General features: G+C 35.8%; 1 protein-coding gene across 3 annotated transcripts in view; it reads left to right on the top strand.

Moving 5' to 3' along the window:
- Positions 1-17,796, top strand: part of UHRF2 (ubiquitin like with PHD and ring finger domains 2) — a 94,382-nt gene that overhangs the window by 23,220 nt on the left and 53,366 nt on the right. For all 3 annotated transcript variants that reach the window (XM_059833461.1, XM_059833460.1, XM_059833462.1), the window contains exon 4: positions 12,497-12,715. In XM_059833461.1, the coding sequence (XP_059689444.1) occupies positions 12,497-12,715 (219 nt within the window). The remainder of the gene's footprint in view (positions 1-12,496; positions 12,716-17,796) is intronic.

A 17,796-nucleotide genomic window follows, 5' to 3' on the forward strand; every position in this document is an offset into this window, starting at 1 on the left:
CAAAACTTAGAAACATTTTCGTAAAACTCACTTTCTTCTAATGTTTAGTTTCATAGGCATGTACCTCCTCTGAGGGGCTGAGTTCATTTGTTCCTCTCTTCTTTCCACTTGTTTTTTAAATGGTGTAGTTACAGTGAATGTGAAGGGGAAAAATATGGCAGAGCTGTTCTAGCAAAGAGTATGATTAAGAGAAATTAATCTTCCTGCACGAGAGCCTAGTTACAGTAATTTCGATGGGGTAACTACTTTATGGCTAAACAGAGCTCTCGTACCAGCTGTGACTGCTACAGATAGGAGGTACTACATATACCTCCTTGATTTTGTAGGGAACAGGATAGCTGAGTTGTTTCTGTTGTGGTTTCCCTTTCCCTTTCCCTTCCCCTCCTCACCTCTCCGAGGCTGTATGCCTAGCATTTAACTAAATTGCTGCAATAGTTGTAAGGCCCGCATACTTCTGCAGAGAGATGGTTCTACTTATAGAAAACCTAGTGCCATTTGGAGGAACAGAATGTCTCACACAGAATCACAGAATCACTGCGGTTGGAAAAGACCTGTAAGATCATCAAGGCCAACCATCAACCAACACCACCATGCCCACTAAACCACATCCCGCAATGCCATGTCCACACGTTTCTTGAACACCTCCAGTGATGGTTACTCCACCACTTCTGTGGGCAGCCTGTTCCAGTGCTTCACCACTCTCTCGTTAAAGAAATTTTTCCTAATATCCAATCTAAACCTCCCCTGGTGCAACTTCAGGCCATTTCCTCTTGTCTTGATGCTAGTCACTTGGGAGAAGAGACCAACACCCACCTCTCTACAACCCCCTTTCAGGTAATTGTAGAGAGCAATAAGGTCTCAGTCCCAGATTAAACTGGAGTCACAGTTCTTGTGATAAGTTCAAAGATTAAAAAGGCTTGTGGTGCTTGTTTAAAAGCCCTATCTTCAACAGTGATGAAGAGACCGAAGTATCACTTTTATCAATGCTGACCTTCAGTCATTACCAACTCTCTTGGCATCCCAGCTGTGGCTGTACAGCTTTGGCCTGATAGTCCATCTTCTGCATTCAGTTTCTGAATTCAGCCTTTTCCCTGGAGGCAGTACTGTTCACAGGTGTGTTCCTGTTTCTACTAGTGTTGTCTTCCTCCCCTTCTCCCACTTTATTCACTGTATTTTCATTTCACCTTTGCATTTGTTAGTGTCACAAAGAGCCATTAAAGACTTTGAAGTCAAGGGTGTGCTATCAAGTTTCATACATTACTTTCATCTGCTCCGAGCAACTGTCTTTTAATACAGAAGAAGATGTGAACTTGTCCTGAACAGAAGAAAGCTGAATCCTTATTTGAAAGGACTCATGAGGAATCCAACATATGCTTAGATTGTAAAGTTAACTGAGATAACTGTAGGTAGAGTCTCCACCACAGCTTACTTAAGAATCAGTTCTAAATTAGGAGCAGGACACTTCAGTAGCTTAATGTGACACCGTAAGGACATGTATTACAGTGCTGTGTCATACGAAAGTTTTGTGCTTTCCTCTTAACTCTGTTTCGTATTTGTTGATTGTGCAGTGCTGGATATAGTCTACTTAGTTTCAGGGAGACAGTTTGCTCACTCTGTGAGTGTTAGCTTCTTGATGGTTAGCTCTTCCCTGAAGTAGTGGAAAGACTTACTGATTTACAAACATGCTGTCTTTTCCTTCCTTTTCCTGTTTAAGTCATTTGTAATGAAGGCCTTCCATTTAAGAAGGCTCTTAACAGTAGTCACAGGAAGGCTGAACGCTTCTGCAGCCTGAGAAACGTCAGTATGCCTACCCATATTTAGTGTGGCTTAATTGTAGGTAACCTTTTTTCAGGGCCGTTGTGTTTGACTGATGATACCCCTCTCAGATTTTATATCAATCAATAGAGAATTTTAGATGAAACCTTGAGGTAATATCTGCATGCATCAAAAGTACACTGTGGTTATTTATTCTAGGGAACAAGATACTTTAGCAAGAGGGACCATCTATTTACTTCATGCTTAATATGAGCTGTGGAGTGATGTTCTCTGAAGTCTTTCAGATCTGCAAGTAGTCTTAGGTCTCTTTGTTTCTCAGCCCAAGATTCTGGCAATTTAGGTAGCCAGATGGCCATTACTATTAGTGAGGATTCCTGAAAGTTTTACCAAGTTCCTGGATTTGCGCAGGCAGAAGTTAGAGTATTTCTAATAGTAGATTTATTAAGAGTAGATTTTTTCCTCATTTTTTAATGTTTCGTTTCACTAAAATAGACTTTTGTCATTGTTGGTGAACAGGAAGGCTTTAACTTGTTAGACTTAAGTTTCCAAATGCATTAGGGTTCACATTGTCCATTAGTGTCCCTCTTCAAAGAGAAGCTCTTTGGTTGATATTTTTGTTTGTCTGATGGATGTTGAGGATTATTACATTAGTCCTTGCTTCCATATCGGTACACCATCGTTCAGTGGGTTTTCCAGCCTTCTCTCCTTGCAGTTGACTGAAGTTAATGTTTGTTCTGGGTTTGGTGAGAATGCTGCAGTTTCTGAGGGATCCTCATCATTAATGGAGTAGAAAACCAATAGTTGATGTTAACCTTCAGAGCATGTGGCAACCAGCGTGGTACTTCTGTTCGTCAGCAAGATGACTTTCATGATTTCTCTGGCTTCTACAGGGAGAATGACAGCCTGCATGTGGTTTTCAGTTTTTTGGTTTTTTAATATTGCAAGATTTTTTGGGGGGATCTAGTCTAGGTTTTGACTTAATTAAGATCCAGCCTGCTTCTGATTTTGGTTGGAAAACTAGTTTTCCTATATTCTTCTTAAATTGCATAGCTTTTCGTAAGTTGGATAGAATAGGCATTGTCCAACTTGCTTGGGAGCAGTTACTGCAGATGGTCCCTATGTGTCTTTGTGCTGCTAGCTGGAAGATCAAAGGATATAGTGATCTTAGAGGTGGTCTTGGTGGGTGCTGGTAATTTGAAAATGTGTTGCAAGACTGCTAAGGCAGAGATGAAGTTGCAATATACTTTTAACTCTGACATTATTAAAGAATGCCACCATTCTGGATATCTGTAGAATATTAGTACTGGCTATTACATGTGTTTACAAACTATGCTGTCCTTGGATGTGATCCTACAGTAATTACTGTGTAACGAAGAAATCGGAAACCCACTCTGTCTAAACTGTGGGTGTGGGAGCTACTCTCTGTGCCTATAGACTGATGTGTAGGTAGTTAGAAGGGGTACTTAAGAGCCGATAGTTTCTCTGAGGTATCATTTCCATGTGCACGTTCATCATTTATTTGGGAGCCTGTATGCTGTTAGGGTTTTGAAGTTGAGTAGAACCAACAGCTGTTTTGTGCAGACAAAACAGCTTTGAATGGATGAACTTTCTTGCACGAAGCCTGGCAAAGCAGGCATGATCATGAATGAGGCTTTCCTAGGGTGACACTCTCATTTGCACTCTGGGTGTGCTGACCTTTGTTTCTTGTGGAGAACTCAGTTATGTAGTTGCTGCTTGTGGTACATTCATGCAGACACCCTGTACCAAAAATACAGGGCGGAAGGAATGGGAAGAGAAGAATGTGTGCAGATGTATGTCTGTTACAGAGGCAATTTTGTTTACAGAATAAACCTGGGTAGTGCATTTCTAAGAAATAAAACTACTGATGTGTAGTCCATTTACTCCTTCAGCATGAAGAATTGAGAACAGTGTTAATTTTCCTCAGTATCTAGTAAGATGTCTGTTCTTACTGGTTCTGTCCTTAAGTTGCTGATGCTGTTGCATCTAAATGAAGAGCTTGTTTTTATGTACTATATATGCTTTTATCAAATATTATTACTAATCAGGACCTGTAGTCCTCAAGAATAAATTCATGTACTGTTGCACTAAACTTCGTAGAACCATTTAGCAAAAAGACATTCTTTAACCCAAAGTGATTACAGCCTGCTTTGAAGGTAAAGGCACATAAGAATATGCCACTACCATACCTGTAAGCCTCAGTCAGTATGTCTCTCTCATTAGCCAGTTAGTCTTCCCTAAGCTGTGTAAAATGTCATAAAAATAAAAATTACTGTGGAAAATACCACAGTAATTTTAGACCCTCAGATCATAAATGGAGTCCAGGAAAAGATTAGTGTATGTGGTAGCGTGCAGTAAAAGGGGACTGGTTTCAGTGAACCAGGACACCTGTTGGACTCCTCTGTTACTGACTGTAAATTGAACTAACTCAGTTGTATCAGTTTGTCAGCAGTATCTTTCATTGCAAGATGGAAGGTTTGCAGTTAATTTGCTAAAATGCATTGACCCGTCAGCTCAGTACTCCGGTGTTTTCATTTTTGTTTTTGCTTCTGCCTGAGAAGCATTTGTAAGATTGACCATCTTTTTTACCATTTTAAGCTTATTTGCTTCTGCGTCTGAAGTGTTTGCGTCACGTTAGGAGCGTAGGTGCCTTATGCTAACTGAAAGAGATACAAAAATAGGAACTTGGGCAACAAACTTGATTTGGACACATGGGGAACAGTGCAAGACAAAAAAGTAGTTTAGGAGGAAAAAAGGTGGGAGGGATCCTACTTGAAATACTTTTTTATATTAAGTGTTTATTTCCCCAGATCTCATCCAGTTCAAATGGAAAACTTTTATTCTTATATTATTTCATGTTGTAGGAGCTTTGAAAGGTCTTTAAGTGCAGGAGGAGAACGTCTTTATGTACAAGGGGGGTTCTCATTGTCAAGAAGATTACTTTAATTAAACCTGTTTCTTACACATCTATTTATTCAGGACTAATCAGGGTTGCAGACAGTAAGAGAAGCTCGCCTTCAAAGTGGTGTGAGGAGAAACAGTTCCCAATGAAGGCTAAAGGTATTACTGATCATCCTTTTTATAAAGGGAGGAGACAAAATTAAAAAAAATTGTAAGTCATTTTGTTTGAAAGATTGTGATAGCCTAGCACTGTAAAATGCTCTGTCCTGCTCTAGCCATTATCCTTACCAAAAGTCTTGCCTATCTTAGGTGAATTTCATTTGTCATTTGTAGTCCAGACTGTCATTAACCTTTAAAAAAAAAAAGTATTTATGCACAATTCTGCATTTTCTTTAAAAGTGTGTGTGTATACATGCACACAGATATTAAGAAAATTAGGATTTCACTGTGGTGTCATAGTGGTCAAAAATTTCACTCATACTGTGTGCTGTGTAAATAACATGCAAGACACAGGTTGATAGCTGGCGAGTACAGAGTATTTTGAGGAAATGAGAAGAAAATTCTAAGTACTATCTAGTCAAGAAAAAGAATCACTTTCCCCTTTAAAGTGTCTCCTTAGCTGAAGAGATTGACAAGAGGAGAATAGTCTTAAACTTTCTGTTCCTTTCCCAAGGAATTGTTTGAAGATTAGACTTGCTTAACAGGTATGTTTTTCAGAATATTTTTAACGTGAGGTGTTCAAATAAAGGTAGTAGGCTGGGATTTAATAGAATGTATCTGAGAATTTGCACAGGTGGCACTGTTGATAAATTGATTTTGGAGACCAAAAGACATTATGGGCCATTGTCAAATGAGGTGGCCACTGCTTCTTCCTCTTACCTTACGTCCCAACTATGTACATCTGATAGTTAAGTTGCATTGAATTTGGTGGTTGTGTGGCTGTACAGTGAAACGTTCCTGTTTCCTAATACATCTAAAAACTAATGTTCACTAAGTGAATAGTACTGTTTTTTATGTCACTGATCCAATCAAATGAATTTGCCCAGTGGCTGCACAGTGGGGGCAAAACAAGGGAAAGAATCACTGCTTCTTCGAAAGGTAACTGCTTTGAGCAGCATTAGTGAAGGTGCATGATGCAAACAGTTCTGTTTTGTCTTCTGTGACAATTGCACACAATGTAATACCCCTTGTAAACATGTTTAACTGAAATATTTGACTTTTTTCTTTATGCACTATTTCCTGTGCTTAATATATATATCAGGTGTGTGCTGTCAAATTCCTGGCAGTAGTCTCAACAGTTGAAGTGAGGAGAATGGGGAGTAATTTCTTTTGAAGGATACTACATTAATGGCTAGAAATAGGAAGAGATGTTGGGAGCTACAGATCATAGCTTCGTTATGGCACTTGTTATCTTCAGTTCACATTGGCCACTTTAGACTTTCAGAAGAGGAACAAGAGCTGTATTGCCTGGCCAGCAGAATCGTCTGTTAAGACAATCTTTTCCTAAGGGGAAACATGTTTTCTTTGACCTTCTGTCAGTAACAAACTTTTTTCTTGTAATTGGTCTGAATGACTACTTGGAGCACCTCTCCTAGCTGCGTAATTTTGTTCTCTAGTTTCTAATACCCGTGATTAGTTTGTTTACTGATTCAGAACATTCTCTCATACAGATTATTAGACAATGCTAAAACAATAGGAGACCTGCTAGGTCACATGTGAGTCTTCATTCTTTACATCCTCATTAGAAAAAGCGTGCCACTATGATGTGGCTGTCTTAGGCATATTAGTTCAAACTTAAAAGTATTTTGGGGGAGTAGGCTGCACATTATGGCTCTTAATTTCAAGAAGTTGATTCTTTGTAAGATCCCTTGTCCCATTTGCAGTGGATTTCCTGACTGCATAATCTGTGTTTTATAATCTCAGAGTGTTTGCATGTATTAGTCTTCAGGGTTTTGACAACTGGCATTAACTGTAAGGCTTTGATTTCTAAGGATGTAGACACTTTCTGCAAACTGAAAAGGAAGTAGTTTGAGGAGAAAATCCACGTGTTTCTTGTGCCTCTTCAGAAAGCATATGAAATGAAGGGAAGGAAGCTTTGCTGTCCTAGTAGTTGTTTGAGAGAGCAACTGAAATGTCAACCGTTAAACTTTATTTTCCTTTAAAAGTGATACATGGTGTGGTGTGGTCAGTGAGAATGTGATTGAACTCTTTCTACTTCTTATTTATTTGTCTTTAGTTAGCTGTAAGTGTTCTCCTTGCACAGTCACAGCATTGAACACTTGAGGAAAGGTTTTTAAAAAAATAAGTCTTTCAGTAATTGTGTGACTTGTCATCCTGTATGATAGCTAGTGAAGTAAACCTGTTTTTCATTACAGTCACAGTATTTAGACTCATTATACAACAGTTTTGTATGAAAAAAATTCAATTATATATATTTCTTACTGCTTCTGAACTTCTGTTTTGATACTGTTTCCAGTTTGTTGTCTTTTAGAGTATCCATGCTGTCTACACAGTACAGTGGTGTAAGTCTAGAAGTTAATTTTTCTTAATACTCAGATCTAAAATCATTAGGAAAGCAAGATGTTTCTCTTCAGGCTATTAATACGGTTTCTCAGTGTTTAAGCTGCCTAATTCTGTATTGATTAGTTGTTAGGTAAGGTTCTCAAGATCTTTTAAGTTCCATGTAACTGATTTTTATCTTCATTAATATTCATTATCCTTCCAGTCTGTCTTTCAAAATGTGTTACTTTTTTTCTTGTAATAACAAATTATCAGACCTACTGGTTATCTTTTGGAAGTGTAAACACACAGCTTTATTATCCCAGTGATTTATTTTTTTTTAATTCGTAATTGTAGCTTAGATGCTCTTCTAATGTAGTGTCATTCGCTTTCTCAAAATACTACAGCAAAATTATGCTCATTATTTCCTCAGGTAGCAAATTGTCAGGGGCTAGTGGTGGTGTGAATATAGTTTTTATTCAGGTTTACCTTCTTAATCAGATTTACCTCCTCTATGAATTTATTCCTTTTTCCTTTTATTTGTGCCCTTCTATTCCTTCATTTCTGGGTGTATATTGAATGATTCTTTTCTGAGTTTGTTGATTGGGAAAATAAATGATACTTTCATTCCATTTATATTGGAAAATAATAATTTAAGAAATTTCACATTTGCACTAACATTCTTTACCATACTAGTATGGAGAGAGGATGGGGAAGTCTTTTACTTTTGTTTCAAGAATTTTATCTTCCCAGATCCGGTTTTTGTGGTGACAGCTGGGAAAAGTGTTAAGGGATATGTTGCAAGTTCTCAGTAAATTGAGCAGACTTGTGTATATTCTGACATAGAACTAACATGTTTTTTAGTATTTGAGCATTTTAGGAACAGGCAGATAATGACCATAGCCAAGAAACACTGGAATTTTTACGTCATGGATAATTCTTTGCTATGGAAACTGTCTACACAAATAGGAAATCTTAAGAAATTCTTGCAATGCTAGTGTTAGTATTTACAGTTAGAAATATTGCAGGGAAGAATTAAATTACAGGGAAATACAGCTTAACAATGAACATGAGACTTCTTATGGGCAGTATTCATTAAACTGTTATCATTATGCTTACTGTTATGATGTCTGCTTCTTTCAATATTAGGTGCGAAGTGTCGTGGAAAACCAAGAAAATGTCTACAATTGTTTTAAGTTTAAAGGTTGAATTGTGTCATACAATCTTCATTTCAACTGTACCAAACTTAAGCTAGTCTAATTAGAAGACTGCTGTGAAAATGTTTCTGTTTTCTCTTGAGGGTCATCTTAGGATTCTAAAAGTAACTCAATAAATAAGAAAACACTTTCAGTAAACATTCCTGTCTAACAGTAGTCCTTTATTATAGCTTGCCTGAATGGGTTTTTTACTTCATTCTTGAGACTTGTTAAAAGATCGTATTTGTTCTCTTTATGCTTTGGTTTATCTACATAAGTCCACGTATTCCCATTTTGTGATACTATATTTAAATATTACTCTTGCATATTTAAGAGATTAGCTTTTAATTTAATGTGGGATTTTTACAAATAACATGTTAAACTTTGGGAAAACGAACATGGAGGTAGTAGCATTTTCTAATGTGGGTGTGTTTTTTCCATACTTATTCAGATAAATTGTGGCATTAGATACATTTGAGGGCACAAATTTACTGTGGAAGTACTGTTTACTTATTACTTAGTATAATGAGGAATAGTGGTACTGTGCTTAACATTTATAGTGTGACTGTGCGATTTTGAGCCCAGCTCAAAAGCTTGTGACAAATGCTGTTTCTGCTGTTCTGTCTGGGGTGTCAGTCATGAACAAACACGAATGGTTAAGTATCTGCTAGCATTCACTGATGTCCATAAAAACATTTCTATGTGTGAAGGCACAGCAGCAGAACATTCAGTGTCTGGAACCTGATGCAAAAGAAAGGTGAATTCTGACGTGGGAAATCTCACCTGTTTGTAAACTATCTTTTTTTTCTTCCAAAGTTTCTGAGCTTAAGTTTCTGACCAGCCAGTAAGAGGAAGAATTCACGCAGTGAAGGGTCTGCCTTCCTTTTCTTTCTTTTGAAAGGAGTTAGTTTCTTTCTGTCTGTAAAAGGGGACTTTGGGGGTGTCTTTTGGTAAGTGATCTTGTTCTAGTCATGCTAATAAGCAATCTTTGATTGGGTTCTTTCATCACATACTTCCAAGAACAGAGGTGGAGTCATTGTTAACTGACAATCTTTGAAGTTCCTCAGCAGTACAGTAGGAAAGATTCTGTTTTGAGTTGTATAGGGGTGGGAAAGATGACACAAACCTGAATTTGGGAAAAAATATTTCTTAATCTTTAAGTAAAAAAATACATTTGTCCAAAGGTGTCCCAGGAAAAACAGAACCTGAAGGGATGTTATTTTTTGAAAATAATATATTTTTCAGCTCAAAGTTAAGTTTCTATGAATGTAAACTGTTGTAAGTCACACTTTTTTCTTTTTTTGACAGTGAAACTGGAACTTTTTAAATGTGTATTGGTTATTTTTACAATCCCACTGATCTCATATGTACTTCTCACTTGATTATTTCACTGTATACATAAATGATGTCTATTTTTATCTCTCTTCTTTAGTTTCCTGATGTTTAAGCCCTATTTTCATTTTGGAGTTCAAGTAAACTGAGCCTTCACTTACTGTGTGTTACTTGATGTCTTCTCCGAACTTTAGGAAGGGTTTATTGTAAGATGATTGGAACTGACTAGTAGCTCACACATAGCTGCCTTAAGGTTTCAGTAGCCTGTTGTACTATAACGCAATGTCATCGTTCAGGCACTCAATAAAATAGACATTATCTCTATAGTTGCTTTTTGCTTTGTCTTATTACCTGTAGATGAATCTGTCTTACGTTTTTTGTGGATATTACAGTTCCAATGGTCATAATTATTATAGTAGAATTCTGTAATAGTTCCTTTAAGGGAAAGCTGCACAACATAAAGGTGAAAACACAAATGTTAGCTTTGCAGTACAATTTAAATTGGAAACAAAACAAAATAAAAAAATTTAGGAGCTGTGGAGAGTTACATCATATGAGACTTACATTTGGATAATAGCTTGATCCCAAGCACCTGTCTTCGTGTGATATAATTCCTGTCATGCAGATGTTTAGGATTTGAAAATTTTGGGGAAAAAACACTCTTTGGATTTAACTTTTGTAAGTAGTTAAGGGTATGTTTGGGTTTTTTTACTTGGCCATTGATTTATCTAAAGGTACAGCCACTCTTAAACTGTTGTGGTTCAGGTTTCTTTAAACAAAAAGATAAATCTTCCCACAAATTTAAGGCACACTCTATATATCTGCATGGTAGAGGGCAAAAAGGCCTGGTGATAGAATGTGAGGTATAGTGCCGCTCCCCTCCCTACCACCCCCTTCCTCCCCACCTTATCTGTAGTAGCAAACTGGTGTATTAGATTTAATAGAAGGCATAAAACAAAGCAAAATGAATTTGTTTAAAATGTCTCCAATTACATCAGTGGGCGTTCAATGAACCGTTTAGGAGTAGACATCCTGATTTTAGGCTATAGTCTATCAGAGCCTCATGCTGTTAATGACAGTAGTTTTAGTATTTATTTATGTAGTAATGTAGTAAGTTACAATGTGTGATTTCCCCAAGACCTTGAAATGATCTTGTTCACTACAGGTAGGAATCCTGCAAAGTGGCAGAGCAGTGCTTTTATTAGCAAAAGTAGGATTTTGCCATTATGATTTAACAGTCCTGTTTGATAAAGCTTTATTAACTATAAAGCATGTGTGCTCTTGCTAAAGTACCAATACTTGCATGATGGAAATGTAATTTAAGATACAAACATTGCTGAGGATGATATAAGAAGGAAAAATGGATACTTTTAATAGCACTTGTTTATAGGCAGTAGGCTTACTTTCATTTTCTCTGTTGAATTTGCACTGTGACCTCATCTAGTACTAGTTAAATGATGGAAGATTCTTTATTTGCTTACACACAGTATCAGAAAGGAACTTCACTGTTTTAGTCTAGGATCTTGCTTCTTACTTTTTATAACAGGCCAGCTTTTTTCTGAAAGCAGCGTTTTCATCATGTCTGTATTGTGCTGTTTTTCCAGCACATGTGCAAACTATACAGGCTCTACTATCATTGAATAATTGCCTTTATACAGAGGATTTAAGAAGGCAGTGGTGTTAAACTGAGAAGTTAACATTTCCAATCTTGAGCTTTCTTTCGTGCATTGGGATTTGAGTTGTAGTGCTGTCAAATATCACTATCTTAGTTCTGCTAAATGAGTCTTTCTCAACTTGGAAAGGAACTGGAGCCTTTCAGAAATTATTAATTACTCTTTGATTTTTGTGTATGTGCTGTGATGACCTATACCAACACAGGAGGAAGAAAGCAATCTCTTATAAACCCTAGCAATTTGTGGGTAATACTATGTAAAATACTGTGTAAAAAGTCACCAAATTTCAGTGAAAAATAAATCAACCAAAATTTCTTAATTATGATTTAGTAAACTATTAATTTCTTTTAATATTGCATTCCTTACTACATTTTGCCAAGAGAAGTGTGTTGTCAAAAGCAGGAATGATTCCCACATTTATCTTTCTAGATTTTTTGGTTTTGTAATTAAAAAGGAGAAACACTTTAAATTTATTGGTTCATGTATCTCATTGAGAGTCTTAGTTCTGTTTCGCACTTCCTACATTTTGTAGTTAAACTTTTTTCAAATGTGGTGCATAGAGTTTGATATGCTATGCCTGTAGGGTCAAATTTTTAAAGAAAACTGTCCTAAATGTGTTGTTATTGAAGTTAGTGGAAATGTAACAAATGCATGAAAACAAAGGCAAATTAGAAATGCGCTGAGTTGAAAAACCTAGTTTTAATCTTCATTACTTTTTCATTGTCCTTTTAATTGGAATATTGACTTTACTGGGAGCGAACTGGAGCCATATGTAGCCAAAACCTTGAATTTGGTCACATTCCAATCAAAAAGTCATCCAGTGCTTATAGATTTACTTAATTATTTTTAAAAAAAATATTTTTTTTTTGGAGAGAAATCTCATGGAGACTGTTTTTTCCATCTGAGATTAGTCAAATTCCTGGTCTCTGTTTAGATGAAAACTAAACTTTCAAAAGGCTATTAGGTCAAATTTTTATACTATGTTTCTTATATGCCCAAAGCACATATAAAAATTTATACTCTTGAAAAATGTTGTCTGTGACTTACTTCATACTGTTACAGGAGTTGTAATCATTACTGTTGTTGGTTTTACTTTTCAAGGTACCCAGAGAATGGCATAGTAGAAATGGAAACCAGTAATCTTCGACCCCGAGCAAGAACCATTCTGAAGTGGAGTGAACTAAAAGTGGGTGATGTGGTGATGGTTAACTACAATGTTGAGACTCCAGAAGAAAGAGGATTTTGGTTTGATGCAGAAATTACCTCTTTGAGAGAAATCTCAAGGACTAACAAAGAGGTTCATGCTAAAATTCTGCTGGGGTAAGATTTGTTTGACCAACTCATAAAATTTCTTCATATCATATGAAGTATGTTTGTTGGGTTTTTTGTCTACTAGTCCTCACTAGATTAAAATTAATGTCATGCTTCAATTCCACAGCTGTCTGAGTCATGGAATTACAGTGCATGGTCTTTACGGTGTGCAGACTTAGCTGTGAGTCAGAATTTTTACATTCCCTGAGATCGCTGGAGGCAACCATAAGGTTTCATGTATTATCTGTGATTCAAATTGATAAGAGTGTCATTTATATTCCTTTATATGTTATATATTTATACACTTAATTTGTGTATATATATATTTTATGTTTGATTCTATTGAAAGCTGAGAAATCTGTTTTCAGTAATTTTTGAGATAATTGGGAACCCCTAGGTCTCACTGAATATTAGTCATCTCTGACAATTTGAGTAAGTGTCTGAACTGGCTAACTGAAATTTTTAAAGAATAAAATACTTATGCGGGTATTATAGCTTCTGATAAGTAAAATGTGGAACTGTGGGATGTGGGAATTATGAGTTTTCATGTGGCTGAACTTAGCTATCTTTGCTTTGTTTTCCTATTTAATTTAAAATCTTGTGTATAGTTCTTTATGAACAGTGTTTTCTGCAGAAATCCATATGATATTACTGTCAGTAGGCTGTGTGATTGCGTTCTTAGGGATGAACAGATGACCTTTCTTTATTGGCAGTCTCCTTCAGGAATTCACTGTAACCTTCCTGCTCCTTCTAATTAGCTTTCCTCATTCCTTTAACATTATCCTTTTCTGACACAAAAAAACTAAAAGCAAATGGCTCCAGTCTGCCACCTCCATCCTTGTAGAAGAGGGGGGTGAATGGGTACTTGTATGTTAGGAGTGAAACTGATTTTAAAATTAAACTAGAACTAAAGTGAAATTTCTTTTTACTTAAGAAATTATTGATTTAATGTTGGTATATCACACACTTACTCAGTGAGTAGTATCATTGTTCTGGAAGTATATTCCATAAAATGAATTGGACTATTCACATATTAGTGTAGTTTTCTTTATGACAAAGGAGAATTGTTATATCTGTACGAAGACTTACAGTGTAGGACATGGTTTATTGAAAGAGACACACAGTAGATTTATGATAAGGTGCAATTCAGTATGTTTTGTAAAAAATGCAATCATACCTAGTACTGAGAAATAGGAAAGACATTGACTTGGTAAATCATGCAAGTGAATGAAAATGTGTTTTTTGTGGATGGTTTTTAATTTTAGAATATTAGGAATTTTATCAGAGAGTCTCAGTGCATTATAGTCGTCTTGTATTAAGTAGAGCAGGCATATGGACTTATTTTGTAGGTAAAGCAAAAAAAACCTTTCAAATGTAAGGCAAGAAGAAATTGAGTGTAGGTAGTCTGAATTATTAATTTGGAAGGGAGAAGAGATAAAGAAATGGAGGCCAGTCTAGAAAGATGAAGGTTTTTCCTTGTAATGCATTTAATGTTTGTATGACATTTGGTGAAACAGAGATGGACTTCATGACCTTCTACAAACAGAACTGTCTAGTTACCAGTTTACATGATGTTCAAATGCCTATTGATAACTTTATTTAAAACTGTTGTCTGCATGGATTCTTTCAGAGTTTTTCCCATTTATTAAAGTAGGATAATCAAAATAGGTTTTATAATGGCAAAAGCAAGCACATGGTGGCTAATAAGAAATTAGTTTCATGCAGGTTGGAACTCTATAGGATAGTTATGCTTCAAATTTGAAGATGGTAACTTCAGATGCCGTGTGTACTGTGGCAAGTTCTGTGGGTTTCCCCATGGTATTGACACTTACTATCCTCTGAAAGGATTTTTGGGAAAAAAGGCACAGTTGACAAATATGTTATTCCAAGGTGGTGAATTTAAGTCCATTTTTCAAATGGAATCTTATTTCAGTGAATTTTCTTCCTGACTAAGAATTCAGGCTTCATTTACATGTTGATAGATTGTATATGCAGTAATCAACTAGTTTGCGGAAAGTAAGGTTATCTGAGCCCTGCCATTTCTGGAATTTATCAAGGAATAAATCTGTATCACTTGTGCTACCTAAGTCATTCCTCTCAGTTAGCAGTAGAAGTACAAGATAAATCTGCTAGTATTCATAAACTTGTGTAAGGAACATGCTGCAATAAGAATAACTTTACATTTCAGATATGTTGGTTTGCAAAATAAAACCCAATCGCTTAGTGTTTCAGTGTTTATTCATATACAATACTATAAATATATAATACATAATACAAAATATATTAATATAAATCAGTTTAGATTTAGAATCATGTTATAATATTATTTTAGTCTATAATAATATAATTAATATATGAATATTATATAATTGAATATATTATTATGTTATCACGAGTTCTTACCATAATGTTAGCATTAGTTAATTGTTTTAAATAAAGGTGAAATATATTCTGAATGCTTTTTGAGTATATGTTAGTGATTAATTCATTGTATGTTAATGACTAATTATTTGTGTACTACTTAAGAACAACCTTCACAGGCAGTAAAGGGAGGCAGAGTTCTTAGAATTGCTTCAGATATATTCATGGTTTGGACTTTTTTCCCTTTCTGGTATTACGTCAAAGAGGCTTTCTATAAAACAGTTTTGTACGCAGTAGTTGAATGTTTGATTTGTTGATCTTAATTGCCTTTGACAAAGATTCATGAAGCTGTTGGCACAATGACAGGAAATAACAAAACGTACTGTTTGTAGTAATGCTTTGTAGCTAGTAGAACATGTGATTAGTACTTTTTTACTGTATCTGTTGACATGCATGTTTGTTAGGTGTTACTTTTTTTCTTATGTCTCAATCATAACCTAAAGGAAATGCCTTATACAGTCTGTCGTCATTGGTTCATCTTTTGGGAAACAGGTACGGATTAGAGAATATTATCAAAGAGAGGAGTGAGACTGAACAGGGAGAAAAAGACATCATTGTACAGAAGAATTGACCACATAAAAATAATTCTGATTTGTACTGTATTTGCATTGCAACTGAAAGTTGTGTAATTGCAGGATGTCTAAAACCTATCCAAACTGGATTTACTGTGTCTTGGATACGAATACTAGGGAAACAGCAGTGCATTGACCATGGAATATACGTGGGCCTAGGACCATAGGTTTCTCATGACTGTGTGTGCATGCTTACAGTTCAGAATGGTCTCCGTGTGTGTGGTACCTCTCAACTGATTTTAACTAAATTTGCAAGGTGTACCTCTATTTTTTTGAACATCCTCTATTTTTCTTTTTCGGGAGTATCTTCTGTTTCATGATGAAAGCAGTTATTTGTAAACCAGAGTAATGCAACTTGTCATCTTTGTGCTTTTTAAAGGGCGTATATCAAATGCCTGTTACTGGTGGGTAGTTGTGAGGCAAACTGTTCACAATTTATTTTAACGTTGGAGCTGGCTGACATGATTAAAGTCTCCACACCAAATCACATCAAAGTAGTTCAAATGGTGCTTTGTGTTTTTTCCTTGCTAGACTTCAAGACAGAGACAAAATCAGCTCTTACTTTCCTTCACTCAGCCTTTGAAAGTTTGAGTTTTGCAAGGACTCTGGCAATACCAAGACTTGTATTTTGTTTAAGCCTTTGGAGTTATACAAGAATATCAGAAAAATCTGTTCACTCTGCAGATTTTATATCTCTTTGACTAAGTGAATATTTAATGAATTGGAGGTCTTTATCCAATCAGTGGTAATGGAAAGTAATAGAAAGGCTCCTAAATTTTCAGTTTTATATTTGTCATCTTAGTTCTGTAGGTTTTTGTGTGAGGCTTCCTGCTCCCAAAACAGAAGGATTGTTTTGTTTTCAGATCAATCTCTAATTTTTAAATATGCTTATTTTTTTCTATGTAACCTGCCAGATCTGGGGCTTATCTTCCTCATTTGCACACAATTTCTGCTTTTTTCTTTTTTTTTTTTTTTTTTAGGATACATTCCTACAAAAAAACCATTCCTATCTTCTTTTAGAGTCCTTTTATTCATGTCTGGCATGATTTTGTTCTCAGAAGGCAGTGTGATGTTTTTACATGGTCTTTATGCTATCTGTACAGATTTTACTTTTAGCTGCTCCTTTTACTTCTTTTGAACAAGTTTTTCCATTTATATTTAACTTCTGATTTTTGAAGTTATACATAATATTTATTCTTACAGCTTTGCAAAGGTACAGAATTTAAACACATGACAGAATAGTGAACTAACAGTGAAACAAGTCTTGCACGTTTTTCTGCATGATTTGAAGAGTTCTTGTGCTTCTGTGGATTTCTATCTTGCTGGTCTAAAAAAAAAAAGTTACTGGCAGTTGGACCTTGTTTTGACACTTAGAAAAATAACAGTACCATACTTCCTATCCATCTCAGTGTGTATTGTGATAATCAACATGTCACTGTTGTACTTTTTAGGTGCCCAATAGTGTAGTTCTCATACTGTGTTTCTTCTTTAGGCCTGGAATTTTCTGTCTACATGGTTTATCCCTTACTGATGCTTGTATACTTTTGTGGTATAGTTTTCTACCCAAAATAACTTGCCAGATTATTTGTTTTAATGTAGCATCTTCAACTGTTGCTGGTTGATCTGGGAAGGCATTGTTTTGCTGATATGTGCAATATTAACAAGATTTACTATTTTAGAATAGCTTTCATGCTGTATCAGCAGGTATCCTAATAATAAGAATTCTAATTGCTGAAGAACTTGCCTGCAGCTTTCTTGTACAAACATAAAAATGGCATATGAAAGGGTGAATTTGCGTCTCCCTCTTTCCTCTTCTCCTTATGACTTCAGTGGAGCTGGTCACCTTTGAAGAAGAGACCTCCTTTTGAATCAACGCAACCGTTTCAAATCAAGATAGATTCTGATTGTCCAAGAAGCCTCCTGGGATTTCTCATGATGATTCTGTAGAGGTGATGCCTAGAACTTCTTAAGCACTTCTGTGAACTGCTTTTCTCTACTCTTTACAGTTAGAGATGGCTCTTTCTTGTGATACACAGCCTTAGGTGATAATCTCGTAATTCTTAACAAGAATGACTCTAACAACAGGAAGATTATTTT

This window comes from Gavia stellata, chromosome Z (genome assembly GCF_030936135.1).
Source record: "Gavia stellata isolate bGavSte3 chromosome Z, bGavSte3.hap2, whole genome shotgun sequence".
Classification (NCBI taxonomy): Eukaryota; Metazoa; Chordata; class Aves; order Gaviiformes; family Gaviidae; genus Gavia; species Gavia stellata.